Below are 21,905 nucleotides of genomic sequence, written 5' to 3' on the forward strand. Positions count from 1 at the left end.
AAGGACCGTTCCTCATTTTCTTGGATAAAGGATAGAAGAGATGTGCATGCGTGCAAGGAAAGGGCCTGTAAAAACGGGTGCTTTTATAGAAAAATACAATTATTTGGAACTTTCCCAAGTTCATTCTCCATACATGACCATTTTCATTTTACGCTTTCTTGTCCTGTTGTATTTCAGGCATAACAATTAACGAGTTATCTCAAAAGTCTCACAAAATTGGTTCATTATCAGGTATTTCGTAAGGCCCATCCCCCTCGCTCTTGAAAGACGTTTTTACATGCTTGATGCTTTCCTGTCCTTGAGGTATTTCAATTATATGTGAACAAAAATCACAAAAATTTTTAAATCGGTTCATTATCAGATATTTCGTAGCTGGCCCATCCCCTTTTGAAGGACGTTATACATGCTCGAATGCTCATGCCCATTTTCATTCGGTGTTTTCCTGTCCGTTTGTATTTCAGTCTTTCAGGCATATCTGAACAAAAATCACACAAAATCGGCACACCAAAAGATAATTTCTAAGAGCCCATCCCCCTTTTGAAGGCCGTTCGGAAAGCCCTGGTTGGACTACCCTCGCTCCATATAAGGGCGGAAGTGATGACGTCGTACGGTGGATGTAATTTACACGTGGGGCCATTTGAGTTCACTCCAGTACAGTTGGTGCCTGCATCCTGCATGGAGCAGACAGATATGACCGGCGATTCCGTGGTACGAAACGACAATTCAGGCTCCCCTACTCCCGTCCAAGAAGAGGTGGGAGATGAGGGAGGGATCCAGAAAGTTGCCAAGCTCGTCGGTTCGGTAAAAATCGAAGGTAAGCTGCGTTTTTTTCGCCGTTTGCGAAGCGAGTACTAGCTAGGCCGGCATGCCTGCGCCGATGCCTTTGCTAGTCACGCACCCAGTTTCAAATGTTATACAAGACTTCACGGCCTTTCCAAAATCGTTCAATACATCAAAGAACAGTCTCTGACAAGATTTTCTTCGAATGCCAGTAGAATATAAGGCTTTTGGTGACAGAAAAACGTTAGAACAATCTACGATCGCTCTGCTCCGAACGCAAGTGTGGAGGGGTGACCTACACATGCAATCTCGAAGTGGGGTTGCATAAAGTGATCGATTTGGCCGTACAAACGCTGTCACGGGACACGTTTCGTCACTTACGCAACGTCAGAACCTAATTTTCGTCGTCCTTATTTCCTCAGATGCTTTACTGATGATTTAGTTTTCTTACTTAACGATTTGGAAGGTTTTGAAGCTCCACGTTGTAGCAAGGTCACGCCGGTTGATGGGATTCTGGGAACGATGACCTTTGAACGACAGACTAACCTGGGGAGGGGGGCGTGTCAGCCGGCTTTTCGCAAAATATTGGTAGAAAAATTAAAATAAATCATAAATTCCACAATCAAATAGTGTTACAAGCTTGTGAAATCAAATGGTATATTTTTCATGAATTAACCTGGGTCAATGCCGAACAAATAACAAATTTCTACCTTGTAATCTGTGTGTATTGCAGTCAGTTGATTTTATAAAAGCACTATATACTAGAATTTATTTGCAGGGGCTACTAGTATATCAGTTTTTTTGTGGATCAAAATGGCGTCAGTTGCATAAGCCAGTGAAGCAATAGTAACTAGTCGTAGTAACCGATCCACCGTCTGTTGGCTCAAGCCAGGTGAGCTATTGTTCGCCTGGTAACGGCTCACTGGGTCAGGTGTGCAGGCAGGTATTTACAGTCACCTGAACCTATTGTTTCTCCGGTTTCACTCGTTCGGAGTTCGGTTGCAAGAAATGGTAGATAAGTATTATATGATTCGTGCATTACTTGCAAGGACTGGACATAGTGCTATCACATATCCCTGAATGAATTTTTCTGATTTAATGATTGGAAAGGAATTAGCGATATTTATGAATATCAATGAAGGATTTTAGGATCAGAATAAATAGAGTGGTTAGTAGAGCTATCCTATGCAAATATTTAGGTTTTGATGACCTATATTAGAGGCAGAGAAAACAATGGCCACACTTCTGACTATCAGACTGTTGTTTAGACAACATTAGAGTTGTCTTTGTTTCGTATGTGTGCATTTGTAGGCTGGCTATCCATCTACTGGTGTTCTTTTTTGCTCATCAAATAAAGACAATTGTTTGACAACGTCAAAGATTTTTCGGTAGCAGTGCAAAAATAGTATTTATAAAGGTCTTTTCTTTTCTACTGTGCTTTTAAGATGTAAGCATATTGTGGCATTAATGTGCCTAACATTTGTTTTGAAGTATTCCAATCTTCATTACCGAATGAATTTATTTTGCTTCATACGTCTGTCAGTCTGTCTAATAGAGTTTATGTCATAAACTACATGCAAACGGGATGATACGGAAATTAACCCTGACACTCATGGCCAACTATTTCCCTTTTTTGTCGGAATTCTATAATCCAATCCATACCCCCATAGGAAGGCCTGTTAGAGGCTACAGCTTCAGCACCCATCTATCAAACTGCACCTGCAGCTGTTCCCTACACAGATGGGAAGTCCTTGAGGAGGGGAGGGGGATCCTTTTCTCACCACCAGGGTTCTCTTCTCAAGTTCTGTCTGCAAAACCATGAAATTTACTCCCTGTGACACACATGTGGGTTGTAAGGTCATACAGAGGTCACTGTTGACACCCCTTGTAAACCCCTGTTAACAGTGTTGTAGCCATGTGGGTTTCTGTTGATGGATAAATGTATTACATTTACAAGATCATCGTGTTCATTTGTAGTTGATGTACTACAAGCTGGTAGTATTCTTAGAAGCCTACAACTTCTAGTCAGTACTTTAAATTATGGGTAAAAAATTACATGGCTTTTCTGTAACAGTGATTGTCTAGCCTCTACCAGGCTAAATTTGACGGTTTTGAACCCATAGTGTTAGTCTGGTTGAGACATTAATGATTGTCCTGAAAAGTTATTTGTCTGGGTCAGTCGCTGGCTTATTGCATCAGAAACTGAAGCTTGATTGAGACCTCTTGAAGTCACCTTAAAAAGTGACCATCAGGTCGTTGACCAGTCACCTGTCAGGTCAGGGAGAGTTGTACTTTTTAACACAGTGGAAAAGGTGACTCTAGTGTTAGATATTGATTTTTAAGTTTTTTTAATAGAAAATCCTTAATTAAAATAAACTTAAGATAAAAGAGTTAGCTCACAACAAGCAGCAGCTTTATTTTGTTAACGGATTATCAGATATATAAAAGTTTGGGTTCTGTAATTTACAATATGCAATACTCTAGAAGTGTAAGAAAAGAAAGATACTTGAAAGTTGTCATTAAATGTCGTTCAAATATGTGCCACATTTGGCTGTAATTCTTCCAAAAGTAATTTGTCTAGATAACGTTACCGATATTGGCCTACCCCCCTCTAGAACGTAACATGATAGTCAATGGCACCCCAGTTATACAACAGGCATTTGGCAGACCATCGCCATCAAGCATTCTGGAAAGGTCATGCTGTGGAAATCTCCTTTGGCTTTGACGCAAGGGTACATGTTAATCATATTGCTGCCTCCACAAGGGAAAGCCTTCTCTATTGTGTATGAACTCACCCCCGGTGTTGCTCGAGTTGATCAAGTTTCGGGCATGTTTTGTTTTGCCTCATTCATGGTGCTTGGTCCGGTAACGTAAGCTGGTGTGCGTCTACGCTAAGCTGCAGTCCGTCGGTTAACACCACACGCAAGTTGGACGTACCACGAGTATGGGCAACAGCTGTGCCTGTACATGTTGGGTTGTACTGCGAGAAAAGATGTCCAGGCTAAGAGTAAGGGACGAGGAATCGCGACCGATCCTGCAACAGGACAAGTCGGACGCCGCGGACGATTGCTACGGTTCCATAAACCCCTCGGAGTCCAGCTTGTTTAGTCCCGTACCTGATCTTATCCCAGAATCACATCTTTCAGCAAAATCCCCAGAAGGTATCAGTTTGTATCTGTTTCTCAGCTTTGGGCATGACTTTGCATCTCGCTTCTTTACTAAATTCTTCTCACATGTTCACAGCTACACATGGACTACTAATGCAGCTCAGCTATCAAGGCTTAGCACTGATGCCCTAACATGTTACAAACGTACCAGTACATGTGTGTGAAAACTGATATCCAATATTGATGGTTATACTATAGGCTAGTCTGTACTGATTACCTACACCAGGTGAATACAAGGTAGCCCAACCCCTTAACACACCTAACATGGGTATGCTTGTCCTTAATGTAAGTTTTTCAATGCACAGGCGCACCCCTGTAACACCCTGTTAAATTGGGTATTCATCCTTAGATCTAAGAGTAACAATACCCTTGACTTGTCAGCATGTACTTGAACCTGTCTGTTTCATAAATAAACATAAACCTCTATCACTCAAACTGGGTTGTATTTAGATTATACTTTACAGTTGATCACTACACTAGTGCTTCTGAAGATTGTAGTGACTTGTGTGGTATAGCCCCCTGTAGGGAAATTCCCCATTCTTGTATAAGAGCTTTTGTCCATTTTTGTGGTCACCAAAAGCAGTCAGACGGTCTGTACATTGAAGTCTCCCGGCACTGGCAAGCATCCAGCCTAATTATTCATCCCTGTATTTGGTAGTCCATCCCCGCTGGCCAAACCAAAAGTACTTGTACAATGCAGTTGTGTCTGCTAATCCGAAATAACAGAGACACCATACTTTATAACATGCATCCCAAATGATAAAAATGCTTTCTGCACCCGGTGACAACTTTTATCTTAACAGCAACATGTGTTTCTACCGCATCTTGGTCTCTTCCAAATCTCAATGTCATCGTCAAAATGTCAAGTCACCATGATTGAGGCTACAAACTTTAACTTGTTACTTGGATGTACTGTATAATTGTTAGGGACACATCATATCAAAAGACCGAGATAAGTCTCTGACTTGGCTGCTGACCATCTCTTCTGCAACACATCATTTCAAGATGTCTTTCTAAAGATAAGGCAATAATGTCAGATAGATAAGTGATAAATACCTACACCTAAAATAGAACAAAATCTACTCTATCTACAGTGTAGATATCATGTCGACATGGAACAACTGACAACAGAAAAATCATATTTTACCAATAAAAATTAAAATAACAGCCCAATTTACTGTATACATGACCAGTATACCACTTGACAATACATCTCTGTATATGCTACAAGTTCAACATATTCCTACTCTTATATTTAAGTTATAAATATTATTTAGTAGTAAGCTGCATGCATGTAGGGTGATTGACCTAAAGTAGTGTCAAGTGCATGAAGTGTGAAGTTGCCTGCTCAGTGTTCGAAATACCTGTCTGCAGTCTGCAATCTGCAGATAGATTTCAAAGATTGCAGAAGAAAAATTTATACAATCTGCAATTTTGCAGCAGGAAAAATTGGCACTTGGGATCGGATTTGGTGCTCTTGGCCCCAAGGACAGACAACACTTAAGCTCTTGTTCTGAAACAACAGGAGCTTCTTCACTAATTTACATCAACCTTGTCTTGACTTGTCTATCTTTTGTTTCTTTTTGGACTTCCTAAAAGTTGTCTTCACTAATAATTTGCATATCAATCAATAGTTCACGCTTATAAACCTGTAAGGTTGTAGTATGGAGGCTTGTGTATTTGCAGAAAGTATTTCCAAATTGCAGAACAAATTTTTGACTCTTCTGCAATATTGCAGAGCACTGAAAAAAAGTATTTCGACCACTGTGCCTGCTGGTGTATTACCCTTAGCAGATTCTACAGCAATATTCTGTTACTGGTATTAGTGGTAAACCGCGAGAGGTAATCTGACCACTTAGCTTTAACAGCTGGTATTTCTGTACTCTTTCTCAGTCTCTTGGCCAAGGTTATGTAATATTAGTACATGTATGTGGTCAGAAAGGCATGGAAAGGTATTATATATCAGAAAACACCATGCTGCTATGTCGATCCACAGTTTTGCTATTATCAGTATATTTACTATGGCTGATGATATAAACAGCAGATGTTCACAATTTCCTTTCATCAAAGTCATAACTATATTAGTGTATTATACATTTATAGGCTTCCCCTATAGCACGTTATGCAATGAACAATCATGTCAGTACATGTAGTTTTGAATTCCAGATACTCTTACTATTAGCTGGCACTATGCATTGATTGTCTACCTACAACTACATGCACTTTGTACCAACCCAATACTTCTATGACAGGCTGTTGAGGTTGCGCAATTTTATTCCATGACAACCAAGTTTCCCTTTTGACACTTTCCAAATTAGAGCAGGGCTAATGAATAGAGCCGGGATTTCTGGGCTGTCATGTCTGTTGCCATGGTAACAGTGGTTGCTACCCCAGACTGCCTCAGCCATTGGGAACAGCTGGAGCTGACAGTAGCTTGGTGGATGTTCTGCATATTCTAGCCCTTTTCAGTAGAGGCCTTTGACAGTCTCGTGAAAATGTACACCATGTGGTATCCCGTGTGTGGACCATGTAGGTTTCATGTTCGTTGAAAATTTGTCTTAGGTAATTTTGTTCAGTTGAAGACAATAGTATGTGTGAAAGTGCATGATTATGGGAAGAAGTGTTTTTTTTTTTTTGCTCATGGAATTATTTTGGTTTTGTTTGTTTCTCTGGAATATGCATGAAGGATCATAATCTTAATTTTTTCTGAATTTTTGTCTTCATTTTTTATTGATTAAGAATCAATAGAATGTACATGTAGCAATTATTACTGTATGGACCAGATTTTGACAGGCGATACTGATGCTCAAGTCATACTCGTAGCTGGACATGTATTTCTCATCAAGGTCATTCTCATCTCTCTCCATCTCTAGGTGTGACAATTAGGGGCACTTTAGACTGACGACGGTTCGATAGTCGTACGAATGTTTATCGTCAAGATGTTGCCGGCGACGGTATTTTACCACCGTCTAAAGACGATCAAAATAGTCGCACGACGGTAATCCTTGAATCGTCGTCACTACCACCTCGGACCCTATCGTGCGATCCTTCAGCGGGGGGTCCGAGGAGGATTTTCCACCATCTAAAGTGAACCGTCGCCGGCGAAGGAAGTGGGGGGTCATTGGCCTTATGCAAATAAGCCTGCAAGCGTTATTTCATGTCCTAGCACATCGCCTGTATCATTAAATGTCGTCAAACCAAAGACTTTATATCGTCATACGTGTCTAGTACAATCCCCTGCCACCAATCGCTACTTCTCCGGTACGAACCGATCCGCCGATCCACATTTCCCGGCCAATATAGCCAGGCCGACGAGTATTTCCCCGCTCGGTACATGTGCCTCATACCCCTTCTTTGCTGGGCACAAACTCGGCGTCTCATCAACAGGACAACGAGTTAAAAGCAGAATAAATCTGCTGCAGCATGCCGAAAAAGGGGTTCTCTCGCCATTTTGAATTGGCGCGCGGCGTGCCATCCTGCGCTGCGGGTGTCCGCCACGCTTTCTGGTCATGTGTCTAAAGCCAGCCGTCGCCCACAACGATTGTCGTGCGATCGTATACCGTCGTCAGTCTAAAGTCGGCCTAACTGTATTATGTATGGCCAACATTTGACAGGCGATACTGATGCTCAAAAATCATACTTGTAGCTTGTATTTCTCAAGCTCATTGTCCTCTTTCTCTGCATCTCTAGTAGGTGTGGCACTGTACATGACTATGGCCAAAATTTGACAGGTGATACTGATGCTCAAATCATACTACATCATGTAGTAGCTTGACACGTATTTCTCATGATCATTGTCATCTCTCCCCATCTCTAAGGTGCTGACAGCCAGCAGCCTGTTCCTGAACCGAACAGTGCCCCGCTCATTCCAGAGTCCCAGCAGAATGGACATCATGTCAACAACCACCACGACCAGAATGGCAAGGAAGTTGCGAAGGCCGCGGAAGACGGCCTGGCGGCGGGAGAAGGGGGGAAGGTTACAGCCGAAGGGGAAAAGGCCGAGAATTCGAAGGACGACCAGGAAGTCATCGTGATCCAGGACATGGGCTTCAACATCAAGGTCGTGGCTCCTGGGATCGAACCATTTGAGTTGCAGGTAAGACAAAAGAAGAGTAGAAAGGCAAATATTTGCTACTACTGAGTACAGTGTACTAGCAGTGCCAGAAATACTTTTTCTCATCATTCTGCAGTATTGTAGAATATGTCAAAATTCAGAATACTTTTAGCGCAAGTGTTCGTATTGGTATAGCCGTTATAACCGCCCTTCGGCGTAACACACCATCTTTGCAGGCACGAGGTGCAGCAGCAGCTGGCTACATTACACCGAACGACTTGTTACACGTAACCCTTGAACATCTAACTCCAATCATTATATAAAGCTATCTAATGATAATGCCCAAGTTTTTAACAAAGGTGTGTTGTCTCACCTGTTCAGGTGAGTTCCCAGGAGATGGTTCAGGAGATCCACCAGGTGTTGATGGACAGGGAGGACACCTGTCATCGCACCTGCTTCTCCCTGCAGTTCGAGGGAAACGTCCTCGACAACTTTGCTGAGCTGAAGAACATCGAGGGTCTGCAGGAAGGCTCTGTGCTGAAGGTGGTGGAAGGTAATTTGAAGTGTCTCTAACTTTTCCATGCATGCTCCAGGGAGCGTAGTGCCTTGCCAAGTTGCAGGAAATACCAAAGAATCTTTTGTTGCTTTCCATACTTGACAATTGACATCTGTCTTAACAGCAGATCCAATAGCATCTGTCATGTTATACCAATAATGCAGTGATATTTTCCCCAATTCTGACTGGGACTGTGCCATCTATAGCCACAATGAACCTACAAATTATTTGTATGGTGATGAGATTGGGACATTGTGACTCACACTACCTGGAAACTGCCTGGAAACATGACTGAAAAATGTCCCTCAGCCTGTCTCATCATCAGACAAAGGACATTCTTCACATTGAGTATACTGAGGCTGAAGCCCTGTCCATAACTTGTAAACTACTGGTATGTTTTTAAAGTGCAACATTTTCTTTTCATTTATGTTGTAGTTAATGGCTACTGATTGTTCATGTTTTTTGTTTGTTTGTTCCCAGAGCCGTACACAGTACGCGAGGCGAGAATCCACATGCGGCATGTTCGGGACCTGCTGAAGTCTCTGGACCCGGCCGATGCCTACAACGGCATGGACTGTAGCTCCCTCTCCTTCCTCAACGTCATCACGGAGGGCGACATAGGTAGGTTCAGAACTGATAACAGCTTATTAGGTATATATGACTTGTTAGGAAGAAAAGGAAGGTTCTGGACCCTGCTGAAGCCTATAACGGCATGGACTGTAGCCCCCTCTCCTTCCTCAACGTCATCACGGAGGGCGACATAGGTAGGTTCACACCCCATAAAACTGTTATACAATCATCTATACAGTTAAACCTAGTGTTCCAGCCAGTTTGTTATCTTAATTTTGTTTCACGAAACATCATGTTGAGCGCCTAGGGGGATCTGGGGGCATGTTCCCTTGGAAAATTTTGAAATCTTAACCCTCTGAAACTCTATTTCCTGCATTTTGAGGGGCAGATTTTGTTGGTAGACTATGTTTAGCTTAATGACATCTCTTTCCATATGTTTGCACGCTGCTGTGTTTACATAGAATGAAAAGGTTTTGTTCTGTGACATTGATTTAAGGTGCTTTCAAGCATTAACAGGCTGTAAAAGAATAAAAGCATTGTTTGTGAAAAATTGGTCTGACATCCTGAAGTCTAAGCTGTAATATGTCACTGTCATGTATTAACCCATATTTTACCACAGCTTTATGTTTATATATAGCAGATAGCAGTTTCTCTAACTTTCCTTATACTTATAGTCGAGTGGAAATTTGGATAATGACAAAGTGAATTTAATTTAATTCTTTTCCTGTTTTCCTAACAGAACAGCAGTGTCTGAAGTTGTAAATAGCTCCAAGAAACCTAATTTAAAACTGTCATGCAACTGTTACACCTCGTGTACTCATTTGTCGTTGTTTAGAAATGAAGAAAAGAAAACGAAACGACAGTGACTCGGTGGACTGCACCCCACCAGACTATGTGATGCCTGGAGCAAAGGATAGGCCAATACTTCCACTCCAGCCTATGTCAAAAGACCTCAAGGTACAACACACAGGTTCACTGTAATTATGTACGTGCCTTTTGTTTGTTTATCCAGATGGGACTTAATATATTGTTCTCTCAAGTTCTTATCACTGTATTGTTTAGTGGGGTGGAATTGTTAGTATGTTAAGCCTTCAGAATCATTCAACTTTATGAACATGGAGTATATTTCTAATGTGAAGGATTTGAAGAATTCAGAAGATAAAAGGATTATACATGCATGAAATAATTCTAGGTCACTCCCAAAGGTACACCAGCACTTTACTTTCACTTTCATCGTTTAACCAGTACATGGACCAGTGCAGGTTAGGTGCAGGTAGACAGCAGAAATACCTGCACTAACCTGCATATACACCCAGTAGTTCAAGCCCTGACTTCAAGTCAAATTGTAATGACTGAATGAATGAAGACCTTACTGTACACATATATATACATGTATATACCCAACAGGTCACAACAGAAGAATAGTATACAGATAAATTGAATGAATGAATGAATGACTGGTTTATTTGATCAACATCAACATGATCCTTAAAAAGTACATCGCAGCCAAATAAAGTGGCTGAATTACATACTGTTCACATCAAGAGATAAGGCTATATACAAATAGGCATTTGGTACAAATAGTAATATTTACATACTGTAATTCCTGATTTGTTCACTGTACTGATAAGTTCACTGTTTTCACTGTCTCTTGTGTAAAGTGAACTTATCATTATAGTTAACAAATAATTCCTGGATTTTCTTGTTCCTGCACTTGTTACCACCGTGAACATATAGTTACGTGAACATGTCCATTTTTCTCAGACCGTGAAATTTTGCTACCGTGAACATAAAGTGAATTACAGTATAGTAATAATGTTCTAAATGTGGAGAGGTTACTGTTCGTTTAGTAGTTATATCATGTATGCAATGACAAATGTGAGTGTTTGACCATGTGCCCCCACCCCTCCCCAGTCCCCCCAGTGCCTGAAGGTTCTGACAGCCAGCGGTTGGAACCCTCCCCCAGGGAACAGGAAGATGCACGGGGACCTCATGTACCTGTCTGTGGTCACCGCAGAGGACAAACACTTCCACCTCACAGCCTCCACTAGGGGATTCTTCGTCAACCAGTACGTGCTGTACAATAACATGTTTATGTCACAATAGAGACTCCGATCAGTAGGTGCTGTATATATTAGATTGAAAAGACCTTTATTGTACATTTATGTCCTCAATAGGTCATGGTAATATTGAGCGATACAAGTGTTGCTTCTGAAGACAGTTGTAGAGTGTATTCTTCGTCAACCAGTATGTGCTGTTTTTAGCTCATTACACCAAATAGCCTGAACCATACCCCATGTTTGATTTTGATGGTGTCTTGCCCTTTTTGATGAAGCTCTGGAGCATATGATGCATCTAATAAAGGCCAACTGTCCTCTAGTTTGGGTATTTGGCACCTCACTTACAGAAGGATTGTGCATGTGTTGTATACATAAAGGGGTCCCAGTTCTGCCCATGCAGGAACTCTTTAGGCAAGAAAGAAGAAAATTGCATGAATAGAAGTATACGTACATGTATTCGTGTTTGACATTTTTTTGTACTTTGGCAGAGCCATATTCACCTGGGTGAAGTCATAAGAGAATAATGCCTTCAGTGCAATCTAAAAAATAATCTGACACCTTGCCTGCAGAAAATTTGTGACATTGTGAATGGCCAGTACAAGTTGTTTGCGAATGTTTATGTTGTATTCCTGCTGTACAGGTCCACTCAGGAGACGTTTAACCCCAAACCTGCCAGCCCCAAGTGTTCGGCTCACTCCCTCATCGAACTGCTGAACCAGATCAGCCCTGTCTTCAAGAGGAACTTTGCAACACTGCAGAAAAGAAGGTGAGGAGGAGACTTAAAGTTTCACAGATGCTACAGTTAGACATATTCTCTAGTAATCATAGCTTGTGGTCTTGCACATATTAGAATGTTTGTATATGGAGAGCAAAATACTCAAAGACCTACAAGTACTATTACTACTACTACTACATTGCTGCCATACTGTGAGGAAAGTCTTGTTAACTGCCTCTCCAAAGGGCACAACATCGGGCATGTCAGGGGATCAAACCTAGGACCTCTTGGTTCAGAGCCAAATGCTCCGACCATTATGCCAAAACAATACCGGTACTAATATTCTCTACTGTTGTGTGTTTTTTCCAGGGTGAACAGACATCCCTTTGAGAGAATAGCCACCCCCTTCCAGGTGTACAGTTGGACTGCTCCACAGATGGACCACACCATTGATTCTGTCAGGGCAGAAGATGGTAAGGACAATTATGAATATAGACCTATAGGCTTGATTATTACTAGACTAAACGTATTCTAAGTTCCAGTGATTTTTGAGACTGAAGAATCCATTGGTACAACAAGGTTTAGAGGTGCAGTTAGAAGATTCTCGTGGATTGACTTTTTTTCTCTCTATCCTTTCCAGCTTATACATCAAGGCTTGGATATGAAGAACACATACCAGGACAGGTAGGCATTAGAAAAAAATAACTTTAAGAGAAAATGTCTACCTAACAGTGATGGTTGGATCAGACTTTTCTAAAGTAAGGCATGTTTAAGAACCTACCTACAAATGTAGACCACATCTTTTGAACGTAGGAGCATGCTCCGGTGTGCGATGGTGCAAATTCTACAGTACAGACTTAATGATTCAGTACAATTATACAAAAACAGAGGCCCTGTCTTGTCTTAGCCTCAAGGTTCACCCTTAATGATAGCTCTGCACGAGTTGAGTGGCCTTAGTAAAGCAGTCACGTCTAGTCTGTAGGCATCAGCATATGTATAAATGTTGTATTCATTCATTCCAAATGTTTCCAACAGACCAGAGACTGGAACGAGGAACTGCAGACCACCAGGGAACTTTCTCGGAAGAACCTCCCCGAGAGACTCCTGAGGGAGCGCGCCATCTTCAAGGTGCACAGCGACTTTGTTGCCGCGGCAACTCGAGGGGCGATGGCGGTGATTGACGGGAACGTGATGGCCATCAACCCGGGCGAGGAGGCCAAGTATGTTGGTTTATTACCTCCGTGAAAAATGGAGGTATTGTTTTCAGAGAGTGTGTGTGTGGGGGGGGGGGGGTGTCTGTGCATGTGTTTTTGCATATCTGTGTTCAGCATAACCTAAGTTAGAGTAGGTACATAACCTAAGTTATGCTGAACAAAGTTTAAGGGTTTATCATGATATTTGGTATGTGGGTAGGTCTTGGAAAGACAAAGGTCAAGGTCAGTTTTGGCCCCCTGGTGACTGACCTTGGTACTGCAGCAAAACTTGTTTAGTGGTTGATTGGTTGTTGGTTGGTTGGCTGGTATATGGTGACAAAAGACTGTCACTATAACTACTTATTGCCTCTTAATGCCAGTCCCAGTAGTCTGTCCTTGGTTGCTCTCTGGATAGTGTACTGTAAAATTCTCAAATTCTCCAACACAGTTATCTGCTAAGAGAAACCTTCTAGTAAATGAGTTTAACCAAGTTTAACTTCTAAGTTGAAGTCAACTGCAGATGTTGGTGTTGGTTTCGGGTATTTGGTTTGGAAGTACAATGTTAGGTGGTTAGTGTAGGTGGGCCAACTTATCCTTGAAGGATGCCAGAGTAGGCGCGGTGGCTGTCTCTACTGGCAGAGAGTTCCACTCCGGAATGGTGCGTGGGAAGGATGTCATTTGCTGGTCTAAAGTCAAAGTTGGTTCCCGCACCTATCTATGGCACCCATCTCCGTTTTTTAGCCCTCATTTCATCTATCCCTTAGTCTAATCATTCTACTGTTGGGGCACCACAGATAATCTGACAACCAGTTTTCTCCCTGTTTTCTGTTTCTCATAGTGCTTCATTTAGTGTCATGCTGCTCCATGATGATTTACTATTTATGGGTTCACCACACCACGAAGTGGTGGTGAACCCATATTGCTTTTTCTGATGTTTCTTCTCCTCCTTCTCCTCCTCCTTATTCTTCTCCTGCCATTTTTTAAATGGATTCAGCTTCTTCATTTTTCGGGCCTAAGGTCCTGAAATTTGGTATGGAGGTACAGTGGGCAAATACCCCTAGGCGTTTTTTTAATTTTTGTGATACAGGCTTTTAGAATGGTTTTATTTGAGTTTTTTGGCTGTGTTATAGCAAATGTATTACTGAGTTAGTGTGCAGTGTTACCACATTTGGGCATGAGTCATCACAATGGAATGCAGGGCATCAACCAATAGGCATGCAGCTTTCCTCTATTCTCCTTGCTGATTGGCTGTTGGAATTTAACAGGCTTAACTTAATTAATACCTGCTCAGATCCATTCCATACTGACAGTATGTCTGTATTCAAGTGTTTTGGTAGGTATTTCAAGCTTTCCTGCTCCAGCATTGGAATGCGGGGCATGAACACTTCTTTTTTTCTTGAAAATCAACAGTTTGCATTATGCAATTGAAAATCCTAACCAATAATGTAGGGAATAGCTATCCAACTGTTGTAGTCTTAGTTGTATGTTACTTCATACTATAGTTATATCAATGTAAAGCATTGTTTTCCCTTGTGTTTCTCATTCTTTCCCTGCCATGTCGTAAAATGTGGTGAAGCCATTGCTGTATTTGCTCCAAAGCAAATGTCGGCCTTTCTAGTTATTTTTATGGCTTCACCACAAAGTGGTGAAGACATATTGTGTTCCCTCATGTTTCTTCTTCTTCTCCTGCCATTTCTTTAAATGGATTCATCTCTGCCATTTTCCGGCCAAATAACACGAAATTTGGCATGAAGGTAGAGTGGGCAATACCCCTACGCGTTTTTTTCATTTTTTTGAAAAATTGTTTTATTTGGGTTTTTTGGCCATTTTCAGGCAAAAAATATACATTTTGAGATCTGGTTCCCAGGTACTAAAACCAAATGACCTGAAATTTGGTATGGGGATACCTTGGACATATGTCTACAAAAAATCATTCAAGCTATTGACATACACCACTTTTCGGACCCAAAATGTACATTTTTGGCTCCTGTGCCCTAATATTAAATCTGAATGACCTGAAATTCGGTATGGGGGTACCTTGGACACGTGCCCAAAGAATGCCATTCACGCTTTTGACATATATCACTTTTAAATTGTGTAAAATAGGGCTTTTTTGCTATTTTCGGACCAAAAATGTACATTTTTGGCTCCTGTGCCCTAATATGAAATCCGAATGACCTGAAATTTGGTATGGGAATACCTTGGACACATGTCCAAAGAATGTCATTCACGATTTTGACATACACCACTTTAAAGTTATGTAAAATAGGGCTTTTTGGCTATTTCCGGCATTGGAAGGTTCCATTTCTGCATGGGGGTGTAGACTATTGGCAGCCATCGTAGGATGGATCCATTTTCGGTATGGGGGATAGGGTGAAGCCATCTGCTGCATTTGCTCTCAAGCAAATGTTGGCCTTTCTAGTTGTATTATATCTTTTTGATTTGATTTGTAATCCGTGACCCCGCCCTCACCCTCGACCATGTTGAAAATGTATGTGTCATACATGTATGTATGTACCGAACAAGCTTTTGAGTTTAAATCTATTTTTATTAAAGGCTTACTTACTACTACTACTCCATTCTCTGATGTTATCCTTCCATCTTCTCCATTGCCTACACCCTCCTCCATCCTCCCTGTACTTTTCCTTGAATAATGTTTCTGATGCCTGAGTCTCGTCATTCTGGGCTTGGCTACTCTGTGGATACTGTACCATCAAATTTGCCAGCTCTTCGCCACTGTTTCCACCAAGACAAATACACGTGGGACACAGTCAACTATTGCTGGCGTTGTGTCCCAAACATAGAAACAAATACAGGACAGACAATACTCATTTTGACTTGCGTTAAGTGAGGAAAGTTTAGCCAGAATTCCAATCTCTGACCCCTGTCTGCCTGTTACAGGATGCAGATGTTCATCTGGAACAACATTTTCTTCAGTCTGGGATTTGATGTGAAGGACCACTATAAGGAGTATGGTGGCGACTACGCTGCCTACATCGCACCTGTAAGTACTCTTCTTACAACATTTTACTTCAACTTAAGAGGCTAAAGTAGTTTCTGTTTGTGTGTGTGTGTGTCTGTCTGTCTTTGTGTGTGTGCATTTATGCACAACAATTACCATATGTTCTGCCAAAGAGACCATATCTTCGAGAGGGTGAAGTGTGACATCTTTGATTGCTTCTAATCTTAATACCACTGTTAGCAATAGAAATACAACATCTATCTATCCAGCTAGTAGCCCTATACTGATAGTTGTTACACATGACATTTTACATTCTATAAGTTCAACAGAAAATCTGTAAAATTATCTGACATAGAAATTCAAAGAAGTGTTGAACATGCATTGGTGCCACCTGTTAACCATGTTTGACTGTATTTCCTTGTCCTGTTTCCAGAGTAATGACTTGAAGGGAGTGCGAGCCTACAACGGTGTGGACATCGAGGGTTTGTACACCCTCGGGACGGTGGTCATAGACTACAGGGGGTACAGGGTCACTGCACAGTCTATTATACCAGGTAGGTGTATGCAATGCTTTCCAAGATTTCCTTGAGTACCATATGCATGTATCTTCTTGCTGCACAAATACAGGTTATTGTTTGTCTCTGTATCTGTATGGCCGGTATAACTGCCCCTCAGTGTATCACACCACTAGCTACGTACATAGCCTTTATACGCTTGTAATGTGTTCACAGTAAAAGTAGAGTCTCCACACTAAGGTGATGACACACTAGCCAGGAGTTCAGCCATTGTTGGCTTTGGCCCGCTCCCCAAGATCTGCTATTATTGGCAGGTAGCGGATCTTGGGTAGCAGACCAAAGCTAACAAGGCTGGACTCCAGGCTACTGATACACTTAAAAGAGGTGTACTTCTTGTTTCTTTTCTATTAATGGTCCAGCAAACTACATCCAAGTCTAGGCTGTAATATACATGTTACAAATTTCTTCTCTTTTTTTTCCTTCAGGCATCCTGGAAAGAGAGCAAGAACAGAGTGTTGTGTACGGCTCCATCGATTTCGGCAAATCTGTAGTAACAAATGACAAATACCTAGAACTTGTGAGTAGGAATATTTTGTCTTTCTTTTATAATTTGAGCAGAAACAATACGATCATAGTAATTTGCAATTTTGATTAACAGTGTGTCTTTTCTTGGAATATTTGTGTAATTTTCCTTTTCATGTTTATTTTTACAGCTGGAAAAAACGTCTAAACCTCTGAAGATTTTACCACACAAGTAAGTAACAAGAAATTGAAAAGTTCTGAATACAGTAACTGTTGTTTACTTGATAATGATTTGAAAAAACTTGCTGAGAAAATAGAGAAATATAAATGTAATTACTAAACTCATGTTAGTAAAATATTCCAAGAATGACAGTGTCTTTTGTTTCTCTCCAGAGTAATTAATGATCAGAATGAGGAAGTACAAATCATCTCATCTGTTGAGTGCAAGGTATGTAGAGACAAAACTGTTTAATATTAAAACTACACACTACTTAAACTGATAGGTTGTAGTACGGTACATAAACATTATACCACAATGAACCAAAGCTGTTCTCATCATCATAGACTTTATATTGTCCTACAGTAACTATACTACTTAATTTAGTGTTTAAGATTCAACTAGTAGTGTGGCTTTGTTGAAATATTTTTTTACTTGCGTCTCTTCCAGGGCATTGTGGGAAATGACGGCAGGTATTACGTGCTAGATCTCCTACGGACGTTTCCACCGGATGTCAACTTCCTTCCAAGTGAGTGCGTCTTACAACTGACTGTGTCCATCATTACGTCCTTCAACTTTTTTTGTACTTAAAGTAACTTTATGTGAATCATTGCAAAATGCTTTACATCAATTATGAACACTTCCGTTCATCCTTCAAAATGGAACAGTCTTTGCATTTTGATGTCTGATGGACTGTACCATGTGCGTTCCAGTGGAGGGGGAGGAGCTGAGTGAGGAGTGCAAGGTTCTAGGGTTTCCCCGGAAACACAAACACAGGCTGGCCTGCCTCAGACAGGAACTGGTGGATGCCTTCGCAGAGTGAGTATTTGTTGTTGTTGTTGTCCTTGTTTAATGTCTAATATCTTACAAGATGTGGTCTCTTGGTGCAGGTTTGCACATGGTTCAGTTCAGGGTCAATTGGTCTCTCTAGGTATTTAGCTCTTGGTGCCTAATGGTTGTGCTTGTATGAAGCTGGAAGTGTCTCAAGGTGAGCACTCCGAATCAGTGCGTACTCTAGATGAGTATTTGAATGTCATTCTGTTTCCCTGTAGATCTCTACCGTGTTGACCCTCTTGTGCATTTCTTAAAGCCATTGTTACAGTTCTGATTAGCCAGTAGCCCAGTACTTAAAATATATTTTCCAAAGTAAGTCATAAATTTGCATCACTGCATGAGTACTTGGACATCATGCCAACTATCTGTAGATCTCTTTCATTCATACCTTGTTGACCCTCTTCTCCATTACTGGTATTGAAACCAATTGATGCAGTAGTAGATACTAGTACTCGGGAGGTGATATTTTCTGATTTGCCAGTACAAGAAGATTTTTTTACAGTGCAAGTAATAGATGAGTAACCACTAACCAAGAGTCTCCTTTATTCCCAGGAACCGGTATCTCCTGTTCATGAGGCACGCAGCTCTGCAACTCATGAGCATTCGGCAGAAGAAAGCAACCACAGTAGAAGAGGTAAGAAACAAACCTGTACATGTATGGCTATACTGAAGGTAAGAAATGTAGGGCGATATGATACTTTGGCCCAGTTACTGCAGTGAAAGGTTTCTCCTTCCTTTCAACTTGTTACAATATACATCGTGGAGAGAAAAAAAAAGAGTAAGCAAGGAAAAAAGTACCTGGCTACAATGTAAAGCTGAATTAGTTTTAAGGTGTTAATGTTCTATCTTTGTGCTTGCTTGCTTACTTGCTATCTTTGTACGCGGCCAATACTTGTTTATGTAGTCCTGCTACCTCCCACAGAACCTTGAAACCATTCATCTACCAACCTGATGATGAAACTATATCAGCAGAATCATTCTGTCCATTTTTTGCCAACAGGAACAGAAGATCTCAAAAAGGCTTGTTGCTGCCGCCCAGGGCCTCAGATCACCCGATCTCCCCCCAAAAGATGTGCACGATCTAGACAAGAACGAGACAACTGAAGAAGACCCCAACAACCCTCCCCCCTCCTCCACCACCACCGAGTCAGACAGCCAGCAACCTTCCAGCGAATCGAAAGAAATCGAAACAAAAGAGAGTAGAGAAAGTGATGGTAAGGAAGCCGCGAAAAACGACCCAAAGGCAAAGGTCTCTGGGTGCACAAGGGGCCAGGGTGCTAGTTCTAAGGACCCCATTGACGCAGAAGCACAGGCTTTGGTAGAGTCGCTGGCAGAACAAGACTCAGGTTCACGTGAGTGCAGCATGTAGTTATAAATTCAACATTGTTTTGGACATGTCGTCGTCGGTTTCAGTCCTCGTCTGTAGCAGTTTTTGCTGCATCTGTAGCTGTGGCAGTTTTTGCTGGAAACCCCTAGATTTAACCCCAAAGTTAGACTTTAGAGCTTGCGTTACATGGTGGCTTTTTCTTTTTTCAATGTTGTTGATGCTATGATATACTACTAGTACATAATTATAAGTGTATGCCTGTCTAATGCTTGCTGACTCAGAGATACATTTGTGTGTTGATTGCTGGTATTGTCTTAAGCATCTCTAGCATGAGGTTGCATTTACAAATGTACATGAAAAAAGATATACTGTACTGTCCTTGAAAGAAGGCTATTTTTATTTGCTTGATTTTTAATATTTTGTTTGGCAACATTTTCTTTATTTCCATGCAAATAATAGACTTAAAAGATCTTTAACTTTGTGCAACTTGTGTTCCATTTTCTTTTGTACTTAGTAGTTTTCACAGTACAGTCAAATCTGTGCAATTGACCACCTCTGCTTAATTAAGGACAACCTAGCCAATGTGACCTTCTTGAAAATTCTGAGAAAATTCTTCCCATTGACTCAAGCATTAAGAATCCTGTCTATGGTGACCACCTGTCCACATAGACCAGATTTGATCAGTATTGGTGGTCTAACTTCTTGAACAGTTTTGACTGTACAATCATGTATTTTTCAAGCAACAGCTGTTATTCATTGCAAACTATATGTTGAATATTATGTTCCCTCCACTTTCAGTGGATGCCGCGAGTCGGGAAGTTATCAACGCAGCGTGCCGTGCAATTGGATCTTTAAGTGACTCGGAGTTTGACGTCCGTTTCAACCCAGATGTCTTCTCACCTGGTGTAACACATCCAGACCCTCAGGTGGGCTTATCTTAACTCTTTGTCTTATGTTTTTTAATGTTCTATTCAATGTTGGACTCAATCAGACTTTCTGTGTTATAGCCAGCCTGAATTTTTTGTCTTCTGAATTTTGTTCGAGGTCATGAATCCTAGGGTGGTCCGGGAGTTTTTAAATATTGACTCCAAAATGCTATTTCCTGCATTTTGAGGGACAAATGTTGCTGGCAGACTAATAGACTAAGCTTTGCATACATTGTATGATATCTTTACATACTGATATTTGTCTTTTGATCAAGCAAAATTTGTCTTCGGCAATGGCAGCAAAATTCTGTCAAAAAGCCGGACTCTGGCTAGAAGTCTGCTTTATGTTTTCAACATACAATGTATAGTCCTATTAAATTTGTGTATTTTTAATTGAGATTTTAAATGGTTTTGTTGCCAGGGTGACCAGTTCAGGAAACAGAAGCAGTTAGTGAAGGATGCTGCCGCTTTCCTGGTTTCTCATCAGATAGGCGGATTTGTAAGTACTAAACTTCCTATCTTCCTAATCCTAACAATTACACAACACAGCTAGCTATAGTAGACTTGAACATAATACATTGTAGTTATGTTACATTATATACATATAGCAATAGGAGGGATTTAAACTGATACATACGACTTACTGAGGTAAAGGTGTAGAATCTTTCAGATGCCGTCCACCATATTTCTTCAGCTACTTGTACATAGTTACTTAGATGATAACACTTTCTTAGTCTAAATGAAGTACTGTCTGTAAGACTTACTCAGTTACTGACACCTCATTTCAACATTTTAACCCTGTATAGGGACTTCTTCAGAAAATATCCTTGACCTAGAAAATCAAGCAACTCCTTTTCCTTAGGAAACCAGATGGTATTGCATATCCCACAAATAGGGCAAATTCATCTCTAGATCTTCGGTCTTCTTTTGGAATAACAGCTGATGTCCTGATAAGGTAATCACCCATTTAAGGCAACAGCTGATTATCCATATATGGTAACAACTGATTTTCCATATAAGGCAACAACTGATTATCCATATATGGTAACAACTGATTATCCATATAAGGTGACAAGTTGCTCTCTCCCCTTTAGGTGAAGGACTGCTTAGAACATTCCATCACGGCCATAGATGGGCAGTCACTGTGTGAGGCGTTACATGACAGGTGAGCCCCCTAGCTAACCATATTTGAACTGCAGCCAAGTATGACAGTCTTTTTTTTTTTAAGGGTTTGCGTGAAAACTATTTTTTGTGGTAATGTCCACACATTCTTGATTATTCATTTCCATCCTATTGAATCAGAATCATTTAACTGGGAAAAACACATAATTTGTGTGAAGAAATTTTGTCAAGTTATGCTTTCCAACTGTATATTCTGTTGGTGTGTAACGCCGAAAGGAGGTTATACCGGCTATACAGATACAGATACAGATTCTGGCCATGTCTTGCCATCACATGTGGCACTTCAAGTTCAAGTTCAATTTTATTTAAATCAACTGGCATGTAC

General features: G+C 41.0%; 1 protein-coding gene across 3 annotated transcripts in view; it reads left to right on the forward strand.

The window, feature by feature from the left end:
- The first annotated feature begins 639 nt into the window (after window positions 1–639).
- LOC109487169 (clustered mitochondria protein homolog) overlaps window positions 640–21,905 on the forward strand; it is a 30,675-nt gene continuing 9,409 nt past the window's right edge. Inside the window, exons 1-22 of one of the 3 annotated variants that reach the window (XM_019791152.1) lie at window positions 640–814; window positions 7,766–8,043; window positions 8,383–8,554; window positions 9,038–9,178; window positions 9,963–10,084; window positions 11,042–11,196; window positions 11,828–11,953; window positions 12,272–12,375; window positions 12,543–12,586; window positions 12,938–13,122; window positions 15,997–16,099; window positions 16,491–16,611; window positions 17,058–17,149; window positions 17,286–17,326; window positions 17,488–17,542; window positions 17,762–17,840; window positions 18,025–18,130; window positions 18,698–18,779; window positions 19,146–19,497; window positions 20,271–20,398; window positions 20,820–20,897; window positions 21,493–21,563. In XM_019791152.1, coding sequence (XP_019646711.1) covers window positions 676–814; window positions 7,766–8,043; window positions 8,383–8,554; window positions 9,038–9,178; window positions 9,963–10,084; window positions 11,042–11,196; window positions 11,828–11,953; window positions 12,272–12,375; window positions 12,543–12,586; window positions 12,938–13,122; window positions 15,997–16,099; window positions 16,491–16,611; window positions 17,058–17,149; window positions 17,286–17,326; window positions 17,488–17,542; window positions 17,762–17,840; window positions 18,025–18,130; window positions 18,698–18,779; window positions 19,146–19,497; window positions 20,271–20,398; window positions 20,820–20,897; window positions 21,493–21,563 — 2,774 coding nt within the window. In that variant the 5' untranslated portion in view covers window positions 640–675. Of the gene's footprint in view, window positions 815–7,765; window positions 8,044–8,382; window positions 8,555–9,037; window positions 9,179–9,263; window positions 9,322–9,962; window positions 10,085–11,041; window positions 11,197–11,827; window positions 11,954–12,271; window positions 12,376–12,542; window positions 12,587–12,937; window positions 13,123–15,996; window positions 16,100–16,490; window positions 16,612–17,057; window positions 17,150–17,285; window positions 17,327–17,487; window positions 17,543–17,761; window positions 17,841–18,024; window positions 18,131–18,697; window positions 18,780–19,145; window positions 19,498–20,270; window positions 20,399–20,819; window positions 20,898–21,492; window positions 21,564–21,905 lie in introns of those variants that run through there. The other 2 variants (XM_019791153.1, XM_019791154.1) reach the window with 2 other exon arrangements.

The sequence above is a fragment of the Branchiostoma belcheri genome, unplaced genomic scaffold, assembly GCF_001625305.1.
Source record: "Branchiostoma belcheri isolate BF01 breed outbred unplaced genomic scaffold, Haploidv18h27 scaffold86, whole genome shotgun sequence".
NCBI classification, from domain to species: Eukaryota; Metazoa; Chordata; class Leptocardii; order Amphioxiformes; family Branchiostomatidae; genus Branchiostoma; species Branchiostoma belcheri.